General features: G+C 41.5%; 1 protein-coding gene across 2 annotated transcripts; it reads left to right on the top strand.

The window, feature by feature from the left end:
• Nucleotides 1–4,337: 4,337 nt before the first annotated feature.
• Nucleotides 4,338–14,620, top strand: AKAP4 (A-kinase anchoring protein 4). 2 transcript variants are annotated; one of them, XM_069463692.1, is made up of 6 exons: nucleotides 4,338–4,482; nucleotides 6,665–6,760; nucleotides 7,801–7,851; nucleotides 8,392–8,493; nucleotides 10,976–13,108; nucleotides 14,294–14,620. In XM_069463692.1, exons 1-6 carry the CDS (start codon nucleotides 4,480–4,482, stop codon nucleotides 14,447–14,449), a joined length of 2,541 nt encoding a protein of 846 aa, XP_069319793.1. In that variant the 5' UTR covers nucleotides 4,338–4,479; the 3' UTR covers nucleotides 14,450–14,620. The 2 variants fall into 2 exon arrangements, with proteins under 2 accessions (XP_069319793.1, XP_069319794.1); XM_069463693.1 differs by lacking the exon at nucleotides 4,338–4,482 and adding an exon at nucleotides 4,976–5,115.
• The last annotated feature ends 3,373 nt before the right edge of the window (nucleotides 14,621–17,993 follow it).

The raw sequence follows: 17,993 nt of genomic DNA, 5'->3' as shown, positions 1-17,993 counted from the left end.
CCCAATTTTAATGTCCCTAAGGCCAGAGGAATCCTTAAGGGCATGGTGGGGGGGAGCCTGGGGGTGGAGGTCGCCTCCAAATGCTTCCAGATCCCCTCTCTCCTTAACCTTTTTGTAATGTTTCAAACATTCGCTCACTGATCAAGATACTATCTTGGGGAAAGGATAAAGACTTTCTCAGCAATTAATACTATATTTAAATGCTTTTTAAATATTTTTTTGCCAGATGTTCCGGACAAGTTTGTATGTTTCACGGGGGGGGGGGGGGCGCGGGAAACCTGATTAATGGGCTAGTTTTCCTCCCAACGGGTTTTCCGCTCATCTCTCCAGCCCTGACACAGTATATATTGATATATTTATAATAATAAATACATAAGGCAAAAAGCTCGACTAGTGGCTAGCAAAACAAGTTGTACATTTAACAGACCATAGACGGATTAGAACAAGGGCTATGTAATAGAAAGTTCTTCGCCGATCAGAAACGGGAGAAAAAACAAAACAAACAAAACTAATAAAACAAAACAAAACAAACACAACAAAACAAACAAAACTAATAAAACAAAACAAAAAAAACACAACAAAACAAAACAAAAAACACGAATGAGGGTCGGAGGGAGTGAGAACTAACCGCTTCGGTTAAACCGCCGCCTCGGAATAACGGTCTCCAACGGTCTCCAACGGTCTCCAACGGTCTCCAATGGTCTTAACTGACCCCGGAGGCGGCCAGGCTGACCCGACCATTCTCACCAGCAGGGGGGGGATGAGGAATCAGCGCTTCGTTCAGTCAGACTTCGAACCACCAGATGGGGCCAGAAGATCAGAATAGATACCCTTTATACTTTTTCTCAGGGACTTTCTCTTCTGGATGTCCAGCCCCTGGAAAAAAGAAAAGGCGTACTAACCTCTGCTCACGCACACACGCACGCACCCCCCACGCCCCGAGACGATGGAAGTGGCCAGTGCCGGGTCCAGCTGGACCACCACCGGCCCAAACGGCCTCTGTGCGGCAGCTACTCCTTTATAAAATCGGGATTAAAATAGTGCCCATTTCAGAATGTTTTGTGAGAATTAAATGAGATAATTCATGTAAAACACAGAAGCGGGCAAATCCTCAGGCCTAACTCCAGACTTGCAGAAAGAAACTGTAGGATGGGGCCCAACTATCTTGGTTTAATCACTCTCCAGGTGATTCTGAGGTGAGTTAAAGTGTGACAGTTACCGCTCCGCGAAGAAGCCTGTCCGCTCACATAGCTAACCAAGTTTTTTGGTCATCGTCACAGATCCCATGACTCTGTGACTTCTGAATTATGTTTCCTTCCCGAAATTCTAAAACCATCACTTGTTTCTTGAGCCCAGCTGTGTGCCCACTATTATATTTATAATACATAATAAATATATAAGGCAAAAAGCTTGTGTAATGGCTGGATACAATGAAAAAGAGACAGAGAACCTGCCCTCCAGGCTTGCCATGTAGGTGATCCAGGAATAGGAAAAGTTAATTAACTCTACGGGGCCAGATCTAGTAAATGTCAGATGAATTATACTGACAATAAGCAAATGTTCTAGGAAATCAAAGGAGGGAAATTTCACAATTATAAGAGGGAGGAGCCTGACCAGAAATGGCCACAGCCAAGCCAAGCCCACCCCTGTAAGCCATTTTCTACAACAAGGCTATGGAAGAGACCTCAGCTGCCTCATTAAGCCCCTGCCTATAAAGGAACCTCCAACACACCTGAGTCCACTTGCCTTTAACAGCTGCCCCCTGAATTGTTTTTTAAAAGAGAATGTAGCTTTTAAAAATCCTTCATTTTCTTCCTCCACTCCTTCAACCACTCATAGCAAAGGACACATATGCACAATACAGACATAACATAAATACATGACAGAAGTAATTATGCAGCACCATTGCTGAGATATTCAAAATAGCTATATAATTTTTCACTTTAGAATGGTTACATGATGCTGCTTTAAATGGCATTGTGCATTCTCGTGGCTAGAACACAATTCAGGAGAAAAATAAGTGGTGTTCCCAATTATACTGGTCCTCAATAAGCGATGTCTGATAATCATTGGCATCACTGCCCATTTTCCAAATGGACACAGTGTCATCACATAAACGAAATTAGGTACTGGAAGATACTCACCCAGACAAACAGGCACACAGTGATTTCATGAAGGCTGATAGTTCACTTCATTTAATTTCCTTTTGCCATTATTCATAATAATTATATTACAAACACAGGTACCATTTTTATTATCTTAATAGTTTTTCAAGCCAAATGCAAACTGAAAGCATATTTAAAGTGTTGATTTGTACTATTATTCACAAGTTTGTGTGGAAAAGAAGATGTTTGGGTGGAATAAACAAGGTTAGAAAATGGATGATGACGGTTAGGAAGAAAACAATGACCAAGGCTTTTGTGTTTGACATCTCTATGTTTGGCTCTTAAAGGCTAGCCTAAGTAGAGACTATTCACACTCTACCACGTATATTCCTTATTTTGAGCTTTGAACATCCCTTCTCCCTCATCTGTCCCCCCACACCACCACTCACTGTAGGCCAGTTTGAGAGCCTCAGCAGCTTATGAGCAAGAAGCAGCAGTGGATATACTGTGACCTATGACTGAGCCAGGTTTGCTTTGATTCTTCCCTTACATTTTCATCACTGGTTTCAAATCCAAATGCTGCTCTTCCTGCTCCTGGTTAGCCTCCAGGATGACAGGATTGAGGTGCCATGGGACAGTGCTCTAATCATCCATAGTAGTTCTTTCTTTGTCATTTGGGGATTTGGTAAGACATTTTCCAGGCACAGATCATGGTTGTTCCCTTCTGGGCTGGGATACATAGAGTTGTTGGTTTTTTTTTTTTTTTTTAATCTCTTAGAAATATGTGTTCTTGTGCTTGGAGAATACATAAACATTTTCGTCCTTTGCTCATATTCCACAGAGATGAGCCAGACACAGGAGCTCCAACTTTGTCTTTAATCATCAAAAGTTTCCCCTTGACAAAAGGGTGGTATAGGAAAAACAGGTCCTGTACTGTGGATTTTAGCTGATCACCACTGAAAAAGACCCTCTTCTTGACCAACTTTAGTCAGGGTCCTCTGAGCCCACTTCTTGACTAGGCCTCAACCTTGGTCTATAAGAACTGCAACTTTCAGCACAAATTATTTCACCCCCCCCCCCCACACACACACACCACACACTAAGAGACTTAAACAAACACTAGAATAGTTTCTATCAGTTCAAGGCTATTTCCCTAGGATGACAACCCTAGCCTCCTTAAAATGCCTGCCTAAGAATGCTCAATGCTACCAAAAGAATTTACTGTTTGTTCAAGCCAAAATCTTACTACAGGTCCTGACTCCCTTTCCTTAGAGCATGCACTTTAAAAAACTCATAATTGTAAATCCCTTCTCTGTTCCTTTGAAATGTATCTTCTACAACCCAGGAATGTCTTTCTCAAGGACCTGGGAGTCATCCCTCTGAAATGTAATCATCAAAAATGATAGGGCCCATGTCTCCCTGTCTCTGTGGGAGGGTAGGAGCCTAACTTTGATAAGCACCAGTTAACAAACACAGATGCCCTAATCACTTTGACCAACCTCACCCCCTAATATCCCTCAATACATTTCTTTTCCCTGCCTTTTGTTTCTGTGGAGTTGAGCTTTGTTCATCTGAAGTCTCTTCCTCCTACTGCAGTGGCCTGAATAAAATTTGTCTTGCCACCTTTAACAAATGTCTGGCTCTGTTTCTCTTTGACACCATGAACTAACAGAATCAAATTGTATAGCAGGGTTAAGAGGTGCAATCTCAGGGACAACATGAAAAAGAAGAAATTGGAGGCACAACCAGGAATATGAAACTCTATCATGTAAGGGGTCATCTCAACTGATTTTTAATTCTGATGCATTTATTCACATGCATAAGGTTAAAGTGGAGACATGTAGTGAAAAGATAAGGAGAAACAAGATGAGACTTGGGCACAGTGAGAGCCATTTGGTTGGGGGATGTTTCCAAACTGGGGCTAAACTGAAGGCATCTCAAAGTGTAATGGATAATCCTCTAAAACATACTGTAGCCAACAATGCAGCATTGGCCAGATGGAAAAGATTAAGTGGGGCTTAAGTCTTTTCCTGGCTTGAGGAGTCTGTAAAAGGCTGACCCTGTCCCAAATGGATCAGCCTTTCTCTAGGCTACTTATGTCTCATGGGGAAGGTAAGAGGTTTCTGGACCACTTAGAGCACCTAGAATCCTAAGAATAGAGTCCCCAAATTGTGCTCTCATTATTCTCTATAGAAACAGTGATGTCATGAAGTAGAAGTTCTGGTACCAGCTGGCGGTCAAGGCTTTAGGAGAGTATGGAGGGTTGAGGAAAGAAGCAACATCTTGAGGCAGACTGAAAGATCATCACAGCATCCAAATTGACAAGAAAAAAATAATTCAAAGGTCCTGAATAATAGCCTGTTCTGATACTACAATGGTAGGGACATCTTCTCACTTCTTTTTGATTAGCTAAGGGGGCATCTTAATGGTGAGGTGAAACCACAGAAGCTGCTAAGGCAGCCTCCAACTTTCTACTTTCATAATTTTATTTGAGATGCCCAGAAAAGGCTTTGATCAACATTTCTCTGTTTCTACATAAATTCAAAGATTTCTTGCCATATAACTCTGATTCTCTAGTGGGAACATGATTAGATTGTTCTGGAGGTCTAGCAAAAAAAGGAAAGAGAAGGGAGATTTTGAGGGGTTGTGAGCTGGAGAAAATGTGACAGAGATATGTGTACCCTCCTAGAAATAACCAAGAAAGTTTGTCCTATAGCACACAGCCTTATGTGCTTTTGACAGGAAAAGGTTACTGAGTTTGCAAGTGTGCCACAACTTTTGCTCAGGTTGCTACAGTTTCAGGCATTGTGATCCAACACACTGTTGTCATACCCCAGGGTCAGAGCCAGCATGGAAAAGCCTGGCCCCTCAGTCTGGTCCAACAGCTGACGGGGGTGGCAGCCAGCTGCAGGTGCCCAAGAACTTGGCACTGCCCGGTTCCATCTAAAGGGGCACATCTCCCTTCTGGGTGGCACATTTCCAGCCAAAAGTCTAGAACTTCATTATCAAGGTAATGATTTCATAAATTTTACTTATTATAGTTCTTTAGGACTTGGATTGAAGCCATATCTGAGGGATCTTTATGCCTCCCCCTCTTTTTTTCTAGGCCAGTGTTCTCTAGCTCTTGGAAAAGAAAGAAACTCCCTCTTCTAAGAGTGTGGGAGGCCTTTTCCTATAACTTTTTCAAGATTTCATAAAGATTCTTGAAGGGAGACCCCAAAAAGATCTTAGAGGGTGGCAGGGATGGTAAAGGGTAGGAATATAGTATTGTCATGTGAAAGGATAGCCATTAGAAGATAGATGTTATAAAAAATGTTGGGGGGTAGAAAAAGAGAGAAAGGGAGGAAGGAAAAAGAGGAAGGAGGGATAGAGAGAGGGAAGAGAGGGAGGGAGGGAGAGGGAGGAGGGAGGGATAGAGAGGGGGAGGGGGGGAAAGCGAGGAGGGAGGAAGAAAGAGGGAGGAGGGAGGGAGGAAGGGAGAGAAGAGAATGAGACTGTTTTGGAGAGCCAGAGGAAAAAGGAGGTCTAAATTTTGAAGGAAGCTGGGAGAAAAGATACATATAGGGAAAAGGGAATTCAACAGCCCTCTAATACTTTTTAAAATTTAACAAGAAGATTTCTGTTGTTAAATTTCAAAAAGAAATCAAGTTCAAGCTCTAGATACCAAAACGAGACTACCGAGCTCTTAACTGTGTCTTTTGAGCTTAAATCTGAGGTCCTATGTAGCAAAAATCAGTCACTGGCTTCTGCCACTTCCTTTTTTCTTGGGGTGGAAGGAAGTTGGCAGAAGTTATTTTTTCTTTGTATAATGAAATTTAACTTGATCCTATGGGATCAGGGTCTGGTCTTCCCTCAGATCTTTGTTTCTTGGTGTTATATCTACGGCTATCAGACTGGGTTTTCTCAGCATTCAGAACTTTGTTCTATATGTTGTAATCTTATATCTTATTTTAATAAAAGTGTTATTTATTTACTCTGCTAGTATTGACCTTAGTCTTTTCCAATGTCCCTGAGTAATGTGTTACAGGTATTTACCTAATTTTACTTTCTTTTATGTAATGAGAAAGACTCTGGTTGAACTGGGGTTAGTTAGAATTAAGTTAGAGGGGGTGAGGTGAGCTGGATCCTTTGAAGGTACCCAAGAGTGGGTAAAGAAATGAGAAGATCAGAGAGATTTAGTGGAGTTGAGTAGAAGTAAATCACCACATTTAATCCCCACAATCTCTAGATTTCCTTTTAAATTTGCTTCCCAGTCTACCATTTTTCCTGAGTGACGTTCTCCCATGTTAACATGATACTCTCATGGTTCCAAATACTTGGTGTGGGGAGTCTAAATTAAAGGAGATTGTTGATTTTTCTAAAAGGTAATAATCCTGAGCACCAAGTTCAAACATTTCAGCGTGTCCTTCCCCACTGCTGACCCCACCAATTCCTAGCCTAAGCCTATAGGAAACACAAAAATGGGTTTCAGAACACCCTTCAGAGATTCCTATCCAAACTGACTCCATTTCTAAAAGACATACATGAGCACTTCATATTTATTTTCTTTCTCTTTCCAGATGTCTGATGATATTGATTGGTTACATAGCCGCAGGGGAGTGTGCAAGGTAGACCTCTACAGCCCAAGAGAACAACAAGATCAGGATCGGAAAGTGGTAAGATACAAAACTCCTACCACGGAGTAGGATAAATTGACATATGAGTATAGATATCCTGGGGCCCAAGATAAATTAATGTAGGGTGATACTGTGACTTCTCCAAGCAACCAAGTTCAATCAGGTCTGTCAGGGGCTGCACACTTACACATCATCACACAGGGCTAAATCAAGGGAGGGTCAGGGTGAGGAGGGAGGCCAGGGAGGAGCCTGAGGGGAGGGAGGAGTGGTGGTTGCCTAGTAACCAGCCCCTATTATTTAAAATCTCTTAAGTCATAATAATGTCACCTAGCACCAGTAAGTTAATCTAGGACCCTTCAAGAGGACAAAATATCCCATAGTCTGTTTCCCAAACTTCAAATGACTTCCATAGTATTTCATATTTTTATCATGTTCAAGTACCAGCCATACTATTATTTACTTAATGTGTATTTTTGCAATGTTTTTAAAATTGACTTACATTTTAAAAATTACCATCACACTAAGCAATATTATCTATAATATCACAGGTTTGATGCTCTAGTATGTATTTTCCCTAATGCACAATATAAAATGCAACTATTAAACACTGAAATGTTTATCCATGTACCACCCAAAATCTTCTATATCATTGGTAGTAAAAATACTACATTTGGAGGAACACTAGTGTAGTAGAAAGTGCTCTAAACTAGAAGCCAAGAAAATCGAGTTCTAATATGAGCCCTACCTTTCAGTTTGTGTCAGTTGGGTAAGCCACTTCTCAGTTTTTTTCAATTAATAAATGTGGATATTGTACTTTGGGCCTCTCTCTGACAGCTTGGTATTCTCATTTAAGAAACATAGTAATGCTAAGATTCTGTTTGCCTAATAATAATCACAGTATTAATGTTTATTGAGTACTTACTGTGTGCCAGGAACTCTGCTAAAAGCTTTACATACAGTATCTCAGTTAATCTTCACAAGAACCCTATGAGGTAAGTGCTATTATCATCTCCCAGAAAGAAAAAATTATGCCCTTTTCTCTGGAGTTTTTCTAAATTCACCCTCCTAATTTGATGCAGATATGCTTTGTCGATGTGTCCACCCTGAATGTGGAAGATAAAGATTGCAAGGTGGGTATTCTCTGCTCAGAGTGGGAATGGGTGCAAAACTGCTGAGAAGGGTCACCAGTGAAGTATGAGGAAAAGGGAAAGTTTATGGCAGAGGGTGGAAAGGTGGAGGGGTCTCAGTTGGAAAGCCATCATTCTCATGAGCCCAGGATCCCTGGTTCTGAATTTACCATCACTCTTGATACCAAGTCTCATTTTAGAAGCCACTTAAATTGCTGGTAGGGCTGAAAGAATCAAAGCATCGAAGATGGTACGTCAGAAAAGTTTAAAAACAAAACCTGTCCAAAAGGGTGAAGGTTAATGGAATATAGTTCTTGAGACTGATGGCTTTGTGAGTGTCCTCAGAGGGGGAAGTAATTTGTGAAGGAAACTTTGTCTCATTCTTCAAAGATTAGCTAGCATTATAAGCCTACCTCTTTTGAAGAAAGAAAAAAGGTAATAAGAGACATGACATTTCATGATTTGTAGTGTTAGCCTGGGGGACAGCTTGGAGAAGTCTCAAAAAGCAACTGTTCATAAGAATCTCACCCTTTCATTCCTTAGGATGCCAGTGGTTCAAGCTCAGAAGGCAACTTAAACCTGGGAAGTCTGGAAGAAAAAGAGATTATCGTGATCAAGGACACCGAGAAGCAAGACCAGTCTAAGGTACAGTTAGCCTCTGAGATTCCACCACTTCTAATTCTCAGAGCCCAATTCTCAATCATTTCAGAGATGGTAAGAAAACTATTGTCAAACAGGCCCATCAGTTTGAATACTATGACATTCTGGAGAACACAGGCCTGAGTTCAGGGCCACAATAAGTTCAACACCCAGGTACTTAATAATGGCACTAATCACAGAGGCTCAGAACACCCTCTCCTAATTTCCAGGTGCCTATCCGAACAGAATTATGCTATTCTAAGGCTAACAAAGATGGGGGCTTATAAGCAAGATCTTTTACACTGTTCTTTGCTGGCTTGTAATGGACTTGTGTGCCCCACATTGCCCACTACCCAACAAGGAAGATAGAAGGATATGGAGTAGAGAGAATCCATAACAACTAAGAATTTGAGTGCCTACTCCCCACCTTGTTGTATATGAGATTACTCAGGCTGTTGGGTAGCTTGCAGTTAGACTTGCTCACCCCTGTCACATACAGAATCCTTTTGTTTTTATGTAACTATCCCAAATTATACCTGTTAGGCTCCTTGTTTGGGGAGGGCACTGGAGCACACAACAAGTCACCCTCACATTCCTACAAGCCTGGAGTGGCTGGAATTGGGCCAGGATATTTGGCTTTAGTGCAAAGGAGTCAAATATTCCTTGTTCTGTGTCTCTAAGCTCATATATTATAACCAAAACATCATTTCTGGTCCTAGTCACCTTTAGAGTGAGGGAAGTGACCCCCAAGGAAGGAAAAATGAGTTATATAACATTCTCTGAAGAATTTGGGGGTTTAGTTAGGGGTAGTAACAACTCAATTTTGGAGTCTTAAGAAAGGGATAAATTATACCTGGTGTTAATTTTTAAAAGAGAAGCCTGTATTTTCTACACACAATCCAGATCCCTTTGACTGTAACTTAAGCCCATTTGCAAAAAGTTGACCTTATCATGACCTCACATTTCCAGGAATTCAGGGAAAAGAGAGGAGATGAAGCAACAGAAGGGGAAAGGAGGGCAACAGTATTTAGTGATGAGTGGAAAATGTATACATAGTACATACATACATATCCAGCCACAGGCATACATAGTCACAAGCATAGATACAAATATAAAAGTTTATACAAAGTGACACACACATAAATGTATACATTTATGTACATTAACAAAAAATAATTTATACAAGCAATGATACACACATGCCTGGCTACATTTGACATTGACAAACACAAGCATGGATGTAACAAACTTAAATTGACCTATTCATAAACAAGGGCTTACACACATATACAAAAACATACAAAGTCAGATGCAGTGACATGCCCACATGTGACATACATAAGCACCCATATTACACAATGCATAAACATATACTCACATTAACACGTACAAGCTTTGATCAGAACACAGTGACCATACAGCCTCAGGTATTGGCATATACACTTATAAATATACATGTCTATGCAAGTATGGTCATACACAATCATGCTGACATACACACGTACAAACTTACACAAAGTGACTCTTACTCGCTAACACATTTGTTTGTATCCATTGATACACATGTTAACACAAATGCAATGATATACCCACTCATGTATTCACACACATACTCAAATGCCAGGGTATGTGCAACACTGACACACACATTGTCAAGCATTAATATAACATATAAATATAGCACAAACTGATACCCAATTTATTGACAGACACAGTCATTATACAATCACCTATTTATACATTCATATTTTAACATACACATACATTGATATATTAAAATGTTATCTATTGTGATTTAATTAATGAATGTGTATTTTGATATGTGAATTTATGCTTTAAAATACATAAATTCATTTATACCTGCATGATGCATACCAGTTGAGTTTATATCATAAACATATATGTAGATTATTCACATTGACACTTGCTCATTTACATATTCAGAGACACACTGACATATACACTCATATTTTGACATTCACACACATGTACAAATATATACTCCAACATGCACATGTTGACCTATACAGTAGGCATATACAATGGATAATGATGTCAACACATTACTACACATGCTTACACACATACACACACTGGCACATTTTCACACACTAATAATCAGAATGGCACATTCTTACATCTATTGAGATGTTCACATACATGAATTGCTATATTGCCATGCATGCACATACACAACAGACACATTGCCACATTTTTGACACATTGAGATACAGCACACTTACATGAAATTGACAAACATATTGATAACACTTGCATATAGTTAAGTGTACAAATGTATATACTCTGAGCTTTTGTTGTTGCCACTTCTGTTTGAATGTGTGTTAATGGATAGAACTGGATGTTACGTTCCCATGCAAATTCTAAAAGGTCAAATCTACTCAATTTAGAAGATACATCTTCTAAATAATATAAGGTAAAGAAGTAGCCTACCCAAACTCTTATGGATAGGTGTTCTTCATTTTTTTAGATGGAGGGATCTGTGTGCCTTTTCAAACAAGCTCCCTCTGATCCCTTAAGTGTCCTCAACTGGCTTCTCAGTGATCTCCAGAAGTATGCCTTGGGTTTCCAACATGCACTGAGCCCCTCAGCCTCTAGCTGTAAACATAAAGTAAGAGACACAGAGGGTGGCTATCACAAAAAACCCTCTGGGAACTGCTACAGTGTCTATGCTGACCAACTGAACATGGATTATTTCACCAATGGACACCAAAACCTACGTATAGAAATGACAGCAGCTAAAAACACCAACAATAACCAAAGTCCTTCAACTCCTCTAGCCAAATCTCCTAGCACTCAGAGAGCAGTTATTTCCCCTGATGGAGAATGTTCTATGGATGACCTGTCCTTCTATGTCAACCGACTATCTTCTCTGGTAATCCAGATGGCCCGTAAGGAAATCAGGGAAAAATTGGAAGGTGGAAACAAATGCCTTCATCATTCAATCTATGCACACACTGCGGACAAAGGGAAAAGCAGCCCCCGCAGTGCTTCGAGCAAGATTGCTTCTGAAATGGCCCATGAGACTGTGGAATTGACTTCTGCAGAAATGCGTGATACTGCGGAAGAGTGCAGGGAAGGTGGCCGGAAAACCTTTCTGTATAGTGAATTATCCAACAAGAACAAGAGTGGAGAAAAGCAGATGTGTCAGAGAGATAGCAAAGATTTTACAGATTCTATCAGCAAGGGGCTCATGGTTTATGCAAACCAGGTGGCATCTGACATGATGGTCTCCATCATGAAGACCTTGAAAGTGCACAGCTCTGGGAAGCCAATTCCAGCCTGTGTGGTCCTGAAGAGGGTGTTGCTAAAGCACACCAAGGATATCGTGTCCGATTTGATTGATTCCTGCATGAAGAACCTACATAATATTACTGGGGTCCTAATGACTGACTCAGACTTTGTCTCAGCTGTCAAGAGGAATCTGTTCAACCATGGGAAACAAAATGCTGCAGACATCATGGAGGCCATGCTGAAGCGGCTGGCTGGTGCCCTTCTTGGAGAAAAGAAAGAGACTAAGTCTCAGTGTCTGTCATATGCCTCTTTGAAAGCTGGATCCCATGATCCCAAATGCAAGAACCAGAGTCTTGAATTCTCAGCCATGAAAGCTGAGATGAACGGGAAGGACAAAGTCAAAGTGAAGCCAGACCCGTGCTGCAAGTCATTGACCAGTGCCGAGAAAGTCGGTGAACACATCCTCAAGGAGGGCCTGACCATGTGGAACCAAAAGCAAGGAAACCAAGGCAAGATGACTACCAAACTATGCACCAGTAAAGATGAGAAAAGGGAAAAGCTCAGCCCTTCCACAGATTCACTAGCAAAGGACCTGATTGTCTCTGCCCTTATGCTGATCCAGTACCATCTGACCCAGCAGGCCAAGTGCAAAGACCCAATTGAAGAAGACTGTCCTTCTACGATGAACTATATGGCTCAGAGTACCCAATATGAGAAGTGTGGAAGCAACCAAAGTGCCAAAACACTTTCAATGAAACATCTAGAATCTCGTGGAGCTCCTGGACCATCTACCTCTCTAAAGGAGAACCATCATCTGGACTCCCAGAAGTTGGATATGTCAAACATGGTTCTATCGCTGATTCAGAAGCTGCTTAACGAGAGCACCTTCAGCTGTGATGATCCATGCGAAAATGAGAACAGGCGTTCTGAGCCCAGGACAGGCAGAGCAGGTTGCATGTCCAAGAGGCCTGACAGAAGGGAGGAACAATGCCAGGACAATCAAGAACTTGACTTTATCAGTGGGATGAAGCAAGTGAACCGGCAATTTATAGATCAACTGGTAGAATCTGTGATGAAGCTGTGCCTTATCATGGCCAAGTATAGCAAAAATGGGGCAGCTCTTGCTGAATTGGAAGAACAAGCGGCCTTGGCAAACAACCTCAATTTCCGTGGCCCCAGATGTAGTCACAATGGTGCAATGTCACAGAACTATCGAGATTCTCCTGGGCCTGAAGTCATCATCAATAATCAATGCTCTACAAGTAGCTTGCAGAAGCAGCTCCAGGCAGTCCTGCAGTGGATTGCAGCCTCCCAGTTTAACGTGCCCCTGCTCTACTTCATGGGAGATGATGATGGACAACTGGAGAAGGTAGGTAATGCATCAAGGCACAAGAAAAAAGAGAGTGGGAATGGGTGGAGGCGTGGAGATAGCATTGTACTTAGAACCCAAAATCAGTCCAATTTCTTTTCAATCTGTTCTTTACCATGTGCTTCATGAATTACTTCACCTCATGAAAAGACACAAAAGTGGTGAACCACTAGCTAAGTGGGGTTGCGGACACCTTAAGGCCTGTGCATTTCCACCAAGAGGAGGAGAGTGAGATTAGCTCATTTCATCAGTGACCCCTTTAACAAACTATTTGGTAAAACACTGGGAAGTGACTTTTAAGTCTTATGTTTTGGGTTTTAAGATTCCCCAAAGGACTCTGGAGAGAGGGAAAAGAAAAAAGGAGCTCCTCCCTCCTCCTCAAGGTGATAGAAGTATCATGGACCCATTTTGTCTTAGACCTGTCAGAAACAGTTTAAAACTAGTCTTATTGTTTCCCCTATGTACCTCCCCAAACTCACGAGTCCTACAAGTGCCCCAAGACTACCTGCCTTCTTAAATTTTGTGCCCTAGCTGCCTCACTTGCCTCACTCTAGTCCTGGCCCTGCTCTTCAGATCCCATGGAGGCCAGCATTCATACACATGCATGTTCTCTCTCTCTCTCTCTCTCTCTCTCACACACACACACACACACACATACACAGAGAGAGAGAGAAAGAGAGAGCGCACGCACGCACTGGGTTTCCTGCATTATATGGATTACAGAAAAATCAAATACTTAGCCAAATTATTTTCAGTCCAGGAGCTAAGACCAGGCAATCCTCCCTACCCCCAATCTCATACTTTTCTAGGGAGGTGGGGGAATGGCAACCCAAAGCCTTGACCTAGAAATCAGCACAGACTCACTGAAGGGTCCAGCAGATTGTTTCCGAAGCTCAAAAAAGAAAATACCTTTGGCATTTTGATCTGTGTCATTGGAGAAAGTTCAAGGAAAAAGGAAACCTGTGTCAACAGCCTCCAATCCTGGATCTGTGACACATGGCACTTTCATCCTAGAATCATGGGTGGGAAGGTGGCGGTTAGGGGATAGTGTGTCGGGGTTGGGGGATGAGGGGGGGTGAGAGGGTGGGGAGCTTGGAGGATGGGAGGGTATTAGTTCACTTTGTTCAATGAATCCTTCCTCCAAAAAGCATCAAGCAATTCATGATAGCTCTGTTCTCTCCACAGCTTCCTGAGGTTTCAGCTAAGGCAGCAGAGAAGGGATACAGTGTAGGAGATCTTCTTCAAGAGGTCATGAAGTTTGCTAAGGAACGACAACTGGATGAAGCTGCGGGAAACATGACTAGGAAACAACTGCTAGACTGGCTGCTCGCTAACCTGTGAGCTAAGAACTCCTTCGACTCCTCTCCATCTTACTCCCCCAGCAGCATTCCATCCCAGCCAGAGCACTCCCACCAACAGGCCAGCCAGCTGCACAATACATGGTTGTATTCCCTAGTACATCTGAGCAGTTGCACTGTGCAAATACAGGGCGTCCAACAAGCTGGGCAAGAACGTGAATAAAAAAAATTAAAAAATAAGTGTGTCATTGTTTTCTTAATCAGACATTGCTGAGGCAAGGAAGGGAGTGGGTCAATTTCCAAGACTGGTGATACAATGTTGGACTTGTGTCTAGATCTCACCCTGGTTATTCTGAGCACTAAAAACACAGGGATATAACCCATGTCCAGATCCCTAAGTAATCTGGTTTGTCCAAATAATCTCAACCCGCAGTTTAAAGTTTTGCCACCTGTGGCCTCCTGTTTCTCTCTAAATTGTACACCTAACTTGATCATCCCCTTTCCCAAGGATACAGCTTTCTTGGTCTTTTTTAAAAGAGTATGCAGATGGGCTTGGACAAAAAACAAGTTGAAGACAATGTATTACCCACAGACATTGCCCCGCCTTGCCACACACACACACCTCAAAAGTGTTCACTGCACATGGCTAAATACTACTCAGAACTACAATGGGATCTGATCCTCCCCTATGCGTGAATAAAGCTTCCCTATAAGTAATTTCTTTCAACTGATGAGATTTCCTTGTCTTCTACCAGTCTGGAAAAAAATTTTCTGAGAACATAAAACTCTAAGATGGATAAATTCCTTGTGAGTCTCGATGTCCCAGTGTCCCCTTTGGGACTAGCTCTAAGTTCCTAGATTTGTTCTATGCTTCCCAGAAGTCAATCGCAATGCTAGAATTCATTACAAATCAGATCAAGACAGTGGTTTCAAGCCTGTGGCCTTCTGTTAGTTAGTTTGCTGTGTGCTCTCGTGGCATGCCTTGGCACCCTTGAGGTACTGTGGCTTAAGAAGAACAAGCACAGGGCGTGGCGTCCTTCTGGACCCAACAGTCAAAGCTTAGCCTCTTACTAGTCCCATGGGCTTAGGCAGTCCTCCAGGCAGAGCCTGTTTCTTCATCCATAAAATGTAGCTAATAATTACCCTCGCTGATTAGAGATTAAACTGGAGGAATGGACGTGATGGTATTTTGCACAAAGTGGATCTTGTTACAAATATAGATGTGTGAAGGAAGCTGTACCTCTCAAAGCCTCTCCTAATACAGTTGGGCGTGCTCTCTTGATACATTTCAGAACTGAAAACATATCCTCTGAGTAAGGGACACAGAGAGAGAGGCACCTTTTGGGGGAGGTAAGAGGCACACAGGCAAATTTTGCCAAGTCCTCCACAATATCTGAACCAGTGAGATAGAAATAAAGGCAGACTCCTTCAGAGCAGGATCTTTAAAACTCTCCAGCCCGGATAAAGCTAATCAAACCTTTTCCAGTCTCACCCCACACCATGAAAAGCTTTGGAGTTGAGCCATCACAGATCCTTCTCTTTGCCCTTGAAGTAAATCCTTAATAAACAAATCCTGAGGCCAGGGCTGCATTTCTAATGACTCAGTCCTCCCTGAGCACAGCTGGGTCCCATAGTAGTTTACTTCCTTGATTAACTTGGCTCTTACCTTGCTCCTGATTTTTATTATGAGGCAGCCTTGGGGATTCCTTGGAACGTAGAAATAGAGCAAAGGAAGTTATATGTTCTGTTAAATGAAGGGGGTTGTGGCAATATGGTCTCTAAGGGCCCTTCCAGTTCTGACATTTGAGGAGTATAAGAACAAGTTTTTTTTTCCATAATTTCTCAAGGAAACTTGTATGGATGAGGTAAGTTCAGGGTGAGGAAACTTGATTTTTTCCAGAGCTAACTGACAGATTCCAGCAGAGAAAGGAATGCTTTGGGCCACAAGGACCCTGACGAGGGTCTGGAGGAACTCAATAGCCCTTGGGGTTTATTCCTGGAGAATGAGACCCTGGCCTTTGACCTCTCTAAATGAAGAAGTAATTCCAGGCATCCTAATAGCAATGTGGCCATGCTCAATGCCAGCAGCTGGAAATGGACAAGGACTTCTGCTGAGCTGAGAGTCCAGCATATAGTAGGAAAGGGGTGACAGGAACAGAAAGGGAGGAAAACTTGATTCCCTCCTGGCAGGTGGTGCAATTGGTTTGATATCTCTTGACAGTTTCAGTCTCTCAACACCAGGCCTCCATTTCAAAAGAAAAGCTGTGAGCAAAACTTGTCTGGGAGGTTACTGCAGGGCCAGGACTAGACTGAGGTGAAGTGAGAGAAGTACTTGCTTCAGGGGCCAAAAAACTAGGTAATCAAAATAATTATTTTAATGCGGTGCTTTAAAAATCAAAATTAGTGCAAAAAAACACATGATGAACAAAATACCAAACATTTTAATACAGAGGATCAGTAACAGTGTCATGCCAAGCCATAATGGAGCGTGAGGGAAGAGGAAAAATTAGTAAGACTGATTTTACAGGAGTAACACTTTATGGGAGATCGCCAAGCCAGTATTTAGAAAATGTGTTGCCCTGAAAGCCTGTATCAGCACTAAAAAGAAACAGTGAAGACCCTGCCTAAAGAGTTTAGGAAGGGAACAAATAACAAATCACACAAGTTTAGCAAAGGGAAAATAAAATTTGGACCAAGGAAAAAAAACCAGAGAAAGCAAAGTTTCACTTAAGCCTTAAAAAATCAGGGGTTGAGGGTGTTGCAGTGTTTCCTCCCTTGGAAAGAGTACATCTTTCCAAACAAAATTTCATATTAGATTTATTCTGGTTAAAAGTGGGAACCTTGTAAGATTGCCCCTGTTAAAATTCTACCTTAAAATAGTTCTAATAATAAAAGAGAAATAAATAAAAAATAGAAATATAAGAGAGAGAGAAATTAAAATGCCACTTTTGCAAATGGTATAATATATTTGTACACTCATGAAAATCAAATCCCCAAATACCAGAGGTAATAAATGAGTTTTGCAAAGATATAGGGGAAGATACTGGTGAACTATAAGAATTTACTGTCAACCAAAACAGTTCCAGCTGCATTCTCCCCAATGACTCAGAGACATATAAAAAGTTCAGTGGTTCCCCCACACTAAATTCTCTGTGGTGTCAGAGCATAAAATACATCTCAAAGAATCTACTGAATTTCTATATCCTAGAACCACCCAGCCAGAAAGAGTCTACTTACAATAGTGATAATAATATTAAACACTTGAGTATTTAAAAAGGCAAAAAATTACATTTACAGAGCACTTACTGAGTGCCAGACACTACTAGCTGCTTTCATTCTTTCAAAAACCTTCTTATTAGCTGCTTTTTATGGATGAGAAATGAGAAGATACGGTTTAAATACCTTTTTCAAGGTTACACAACCAGTAAGTGAGAGGGTTGGGATTCAAATCCAGGTTTGTCTTATGTCAAATACTATGCCTTTTCCATTCTCTCACACTGTCTTCCTATTAATCCAGATCCATGCTTACTAAAGAACAAACTATAAAACATGAAAGAGAAAAACAACAGAAAACAGAAAAATAGAAA

Source organism: Eulemur rufifrons, chromosome 30, assembly GCF_041146395.1.
Source record: "Eulemur rufifrons isolate Redbay chromosome 30, OSU_ERuf_1, whole genome shotgun sequence".
NCBI lineage: Eukaryota > Metazoa > Chordata > Mammalia > Primates > Lemuridae > Eulemur > Eulemur rufifrons.
This window is presented reverse-complemented; position numbering and strand designations above follow the sequence as displayed.

Bases quoted from the DNA above. Each gene is read 5' to 3' on its own strand.
- AKAP4 (XM_069463692.1), top strand. The intron at 7,852-8,391 runs GTGGGTATTCTC...TTCATTCCTTAG, and splicing joins TGGAAGATAAAGATTGCAAG to GATGCCAGTGGTTCAAGCTC. The intron at 13,109-14,293 runs GTAGGTAATGCA...TTCTCTCCACAG, and splicing joins ATGATGGACAACTGGAGAAG to CTTCCTGAGGTTTCAGCTAA.